Below are 5,706 nucleotides of genomic sequence, written 5' to 3' on the forward strand. Positions count from 1 at the left end.
CGGGGTTGCGGGTGGCTGTGGGTGGCTGTGGGTGGCTGTTTCACTTTCATATCATAACCCAGAACAGGGAGCCTGGCCTGCAGGTGGAGAGAGGGCAGGTGACCTCGTGGGGGTCGCTCCCAGGTGTGAGGAGGAGAGAGGGGTGAACAGCACCCTGAGCAGCGGCAAGGCGAGGGGCAGTACAATGCCAACCGCCAGGCGCGGGCCTGGGCAGAGCCCTCTGGTACAAGGTGAGACCACGAACCGGAGCAGGCAGCATGTGCTCAGGGAAGGGGGTGCAGGAGGCCAGGGATAGAGGGTGACTGAAAAGAGGGGGTGCCGGGAAACGCGCCAGAAGAAAGGCGGGGGTTCCTCTTCAGTCCAGAGAAGGCAGACGGAAGGCCACACTCACAGGGGCAAGAAAGACATTCTGGAGAATGAAAACAATTTATGGGTCGGTGAAACATAAATCTGTGCTATACGCTAATCAGCTTAGCCGCTGACTCCATGAAGCGAGTTATTTAAAAATACAAGAAGAATGGGATAAAGGCAGGATTCTGCTAGCGACTGCAATGTTCAAACCACTCATCCAGCAGACGATAAAGCAGTCATTCCGTTAGAGAAATGGAATCACAATCCACAAACTCAATTTAATAGCTTGTGTACAAAACATTTCTTACCTCAGAGGTTATGCATTCTTTTAAAAAATATATATATATATATTGATTTCAGAGAGGAAGGGAGAGGGAGAGAGATAGAAACATCAACGATGAAAGAATAGTCGATCGACTGCCTCCTGCACACCCCGCACTGGGGACTGAGCCCACAACCCGGGCATGTGGCCTGAACAGGAATCCAACCATCACCTCCTGGTTCATAGGTCGATGCCCAACCACTGAGCCATGCCAGCCAGGCGTTATGAATTCTTTCCAAGACCGCTTCAGCATTTCTCAAAATTGATAGTGTAGTTAGTTAAACAAACAAAAACACAAAACCTTAAGAAAAATTTAAAAGGTTGAAATTTTCTCTAACCATATTCTTGAAAAATTAGAAATAATAAATGAAATTTTAACACTCCCCCCAATCCCTTGCTTTGTCTTAGAGAACAGATTAGCTGCCCGGAGAGAGCCAACAGGACTGTGGGTAATACGGTGGCGTCCGCTCTAAGCCAGAGGCCTGGGCTGGGCGGTGCTCAGGCAGCAGAGCCAGGCTCCACGGTCCTGCTGCCCCGTCCAGGGGTGCCTTCACCCACAGGGTCCCCAAGGTTGCGTCCCATCACTTTTGCTCACATCCCAGTAGTCAGAACTCAGTCACACGGTCATGCCTAGCTCAAGGAATGCTGGGAGTTGTAGTTTTGTCGGGGGTGGGACTGTGCTGCTAAAGGAAGGGCTCCTTCACAGTGAAAGAGGAGAAGGGAGTTTGGGAGACAGTTCGACCCCGTACCACCCCTGCGGCCTCGACGGAAGCAAATGCCGAAATTAGGAGCGCGCTGAGAGCAGTGGCAGGGGAGCCCCCAGGGGGACCCCAGGAAGCAGGGACCGGGGGCGGGGGGATGGAGCACCCTAGGCGCCGAGAGCCAGGACTGCAGGTGAAGGAATTACCGTGTGACTAAGAACACATTTCTAACAGGTGAGAAGGTGGCAGAGGAGAGATAATAGCGAGCAAACAGGCCCCACGGCGACAGGACTAAAAGGCCCGGAGCTGGTTCCGCAAAACACCAGCAAAGTGCCTCATCTCTCGTAAACTCGACGGAGAGCAAGAGCCCAGGGCCCGCGACAGAAACGGAGCCGAGGCCTAAGGGAACGTCACGTGACGCCGTGGTGGGAAAGCGGGGGTGGGGCCCAGAAACAGAGAGGTGGCTTCCCGGGAAGATGTGAATTAAACGGATAAAATACGTAAATTACAAATGGGAGCGGAGGAAGCCGTGGGTGGGTGAACAGATCACGTGCCTAGAACAGCCAGGCCGGGTCGGGGGCAGGCAGGTGGGCGCTGCCCACGGGAGGAAGGGCCTGGAGTCCCAGTGGCGAGGGCCACACAGCTCTGTGCAATGCTGACCCCATAAACCGCGCACTTCAAAGGGTTCAAGTGGTGAGGTTTATGTCACGTAAATTTATCTTAGTTCTTAAGAGGCAGAGGAGCGCCCAGAGGTGGCAGGAGGGACATCGGGGGACAGCACGGACGGGACATCCCAGGCTGAGATTGACGGTTTGGGAGGGGGCCCAGGGCGAGCCCGGAGCCGCTGGGCACATCCGCCGGCTCACCCCTGCTCGCACCTCCCCGCTCCTCTCTGCTAAATGCCCGCTCCCCTCCCCAGGGGCCAGCATGCGGGGAGGAGGGCAGGGGCCCCGCGGCCCACCAGGCCTCACACCGTAAACCACTCAGCGGAGTTACAGTCCTGCTTCCCGTCCATTTTCATGTACAAATCTAATCTTTCGAGACCAACTCCCTTCTAACTCACATAAGACGGGCTTTCATCAATAATAATATACGATCAATTACTCGAATAGAATTGATTAGTGCAGAGAGCCGTGCCTCCCGCCGTGGGGGCTGACGGCACATGGAGCTCCGCCGTTTCGCAGGGCGGGCCTGGCCCTGGGCTGTGGACTATCTCTACCTTTTAGCGGAGATTGAATTTATACACGATTTTCTAATGGAGCGTAAGAAAGGCCCAAAAGGGCACTTTACGTGCAGCCCGGCGATGACACCATCCCAGGCGGCGGGGCAGGAGACGGTGAGTGGCCTCGACGGGCCCTGAGCGTCCGCGTCTTTATTTGGCCGCACAGATGAGTTTTGTCATCGGAAAGTTGAGTTCCATAAATCCAACGTCGCCCAGTTCAGTCAGGGGAATTGAACTGGTTTCAGCCGGTCTGTCCCTCTTGGCTATGCTTTACGGAGACGGCAGCACGGCCAGATGGCAGCCAGCAGGGTGGGCATGGGGACGGCCTTACTCGCCGCCGGAGAGTCCCGAGGCAGCGCCAGCCTGGGCTCACCTGTCTCCATGGCCGCCCTGCTTGCAGTCAGCAGAGCAGGCTCCTGGGACCGCGCCCCCTCGCCGTGGCTGCCTGGGGCTCCTGGGACTGTGCCCCCTCGCCCGTGGCTGCCTGGGGCTGAACAGAACCCTGGCGTGAAGGGTCAGCTGGGCTGACGCGCTGGCGCTCACAGTGGCCCCTTCTCGCTGGGGGAGGATCGGGGCAGTGGGGACTGCAGGGGGCAGGGAGGGGGGAGCCACAGGTGTGGGCTCAGGAGGTGTCTGTAGGCCGCAAGCTTGGTTACTGAAGAGCAGGGGATGGATGAGGGTCCCTGGGAACCCTGGTCCGCGCCTCCAGGCCCAGCGAGGCTGTCTGCTCCTCACAGTCTCACTGTCACCCTCATGGCCCCCTCCCCGCCCACTGACTGTGCAGGGCAGGGCGGAACTGACCACGGTCTGCAGCTCCCTGTGGGCCAGCTGCTCCCGCCTCCCTCCGTTCCTGCCTTCGCTCCATTCCCACGGTGAGGCTTCCGGGAAAAGACTCTTCTCTGGCCTTCCTCACGCCCCGCCCTCCGTGTCCTGCCCTCCGTGTCCCGCCCTCTGTGTGGGGACTTTGCTGGTGACCAGCTGAGTTAGCCGGCTATTTCACCAACACAGGACCCTGCCGTCCCCCTGAGAGATAGTCGGACGTCCCAACCCCGCCCTGTGGCTGTGGCCTCAGGGTCTGTGAGATGTCGCCAGGTTAAGAAGAGGTCATGCTGGAGGGGGTGGCCTGGCCCAGTGACCGTGTTCTTCTACGAACAGGCCAGGCCAGAAGAGGCAGGTGAGACAGCAGCATGCCCTGCCCACACCCTGGCAGCAGTGGGGGGGGATGGCCCTGCCCACACCCTGGCAGCAGTGGAGGGGGTGGCCCTGCTCACACTGTGTGTTGCACTCCTGCCTCCGGGACTGAGCCGGTGAATTTCCCTTGTGCAAAGGCGCTGGGTTTGTGTCCCCTGCTCCAGCCGCCACAGGGAACTCAGACCCTGTGAGTCCCGGCCGCCCCCTAACGCTTTTGCTGCTGTGGACGGTTCCAGAAGAGACAGGTCTCAGGAGCTGGGGGTGTCATGTTTGTCCCTGCGGGGAGGTCGCCTGGGAGACAAGTGGAGGGAGAAATCCCCAGGCGCCCTGAGCGGCCGCGCCCGGTGCAGCGGGACGTATGTAATTTGTTTGCTTTGCAATTCTCCCCCTGAGCGGACACAGTGCTGTGCATGGGCAGGGCGGTCCCTGGGGCCGCTGCCTGGTCAGAGGACAGGAGCGCTGGGCTGAGGGCGGGCCGGCGGGCACAGCCGAAGGGGGGAGGGAGGAAGGGCGTGAACCCTCTCGGCTGAGTGACAACCACAGAGGCCTTGCCCCAGAGCCGCCCTGGGCCTCGCTGGCACCAAGTGCGGGCGTCTCCTCGGGGACCAGGCACAGACGCCGCCTGACCTGGGCTGTGGCCTCTGAGACGCGGACACTGGGGGCTAAATGGGGATGCCCTGGCCATTTCCATGGAGGGGCAAGGCGTGGCTCAGCAAATAAAAAGTGGGTTAAAAACCCAAACTCAGACTCCACAAGAGGGCAGCGGGTCAAAGGGCAGCCTGGGGGTGCCTGGCTCACCCCCTGGCGCGGCCGGCTCCTCCGCTCACTGCCTCCCCTGTGGTGAGAGGCACGTGCTGAAGTCGCTTCTCTGTGCCCCCGGGAAGGTGCGGGGGCCCCAGGAGGGGCGGACGGGCACTTGGATGCCACGCCAGGCGGCATGGTGGGCACAGGTCTCGGAGGGCATTGGGTGTGAGGTCACTGTGTGTCTCCACTCCCTGTGTGTTTAGAAGGTTCCGCAGTGACGTTGATTCCAGTTCAAATCAGGACAAATGTGTCCGTCCCAGCAGCGGGGCCGTGCCTGGCCACGGGCTGTGTCCCCTCCCGCCCTCCCCTCCCCGGGTCTCCCGGAGACAGGCAGCGTGCGTTCTCCGACCCTCAGCTTCATCACCCTCGAGCTGCGAGCTGCGTGCGGCCAGGAAAACCGCCACCCCTGACGCCCTGTCAGCGTTTGCTTTTCCTTTGACCATTCACCGCTGAGACCCGGTGGCCACTGAGAATTTCTCGGGGGGAGATTTCTACGCTCCATCCCGTATCCCGAAGCGTCTGCGTGAGCTTCGAGGCGCCATCCCAAAGCAGGACAGAGCCCCCGCGCGGAGACCGGGCCGAGGGAGAGGTCCAGCGGAAACACGGGGAGGCGGAGGCCAGGAGCCCAGGCACGAGCTCGGGGTGCTGGCAACTCGAGCCCGGGCTTCAGACCAAAGATGGAAGTGCTGAGTGACTGCACCCGGCAAGTGCTTATTGAGGACCTACTGTGCACGGGGCTGGGCTCCAGTGCAGAGCACCTCAGACACGCTCTGTGGGGGGTGTCTCATGACCCACATGTGCTCTCCTGACCCCAACAGCAACCCCAGTTGGCAGCCCCAGCACCCCCTGGGCTCCCAGCACGGCCCTGCCCCCAGGCTCCCGGATCGAGGGAGGCCGGAGGCGGGCAGGGCTGGACCGTGGACCCCCTGTCCGGCTGTCCGGTGAGCCTGTCCCCAGTGAGTGACAGCAGAGAGGTGACCCCAGCGCCGGGGCAGCCCACGCTGCCAGAATTAATGTGTAAGATAAACAGACCCCGGGGGCCGAGGGGTGCCTCAGGCCGGGGTCAGAGGCGGCTCGATGGGGGGCGGGGGGTCAAGAGCGTGCAGCCAGACAGG

At 60.7% G+C, this 5,706-nt stretch overlaps 1 protein-coding gene across 1 annotated transcript in view; it reads left to right on the forward strand.

Moving 5' to 3' along the window:
- The window catches only part of CPZ (carboxypeptidase Z), a 22,715-nt gene that overhangs the window by 14,409 nt on the left and 2,600 nt on the right, over positions 1 to 5,706 (forward strand). The window contains exon 8 of the mRNA XM_006760136.1: positions 5,410 to 5,532. Within this exon, the coding sequence (XP_006760199.1) occupies positions 5,410 to 5,532 (123 nt within the window). The remainder of the gene's footprint in view (positions 1 to 5,409; positions 5,533 to 5,706) is intronic.

The sequence above is a fragment of the Myotis davidii genome, unplaced genomic scaffold, assembly GCF_000327345.1.
Source record: "Myotis davidii unplaced genomic scaffold, ASM32734v1 scaffold937, whole genome shotgun sequence".
NCBI lineage: Eukaryota > Metazoa > Chordata > Mammalia > Chiroptera > Vespertilionidae > Myotis > Myotis davidii.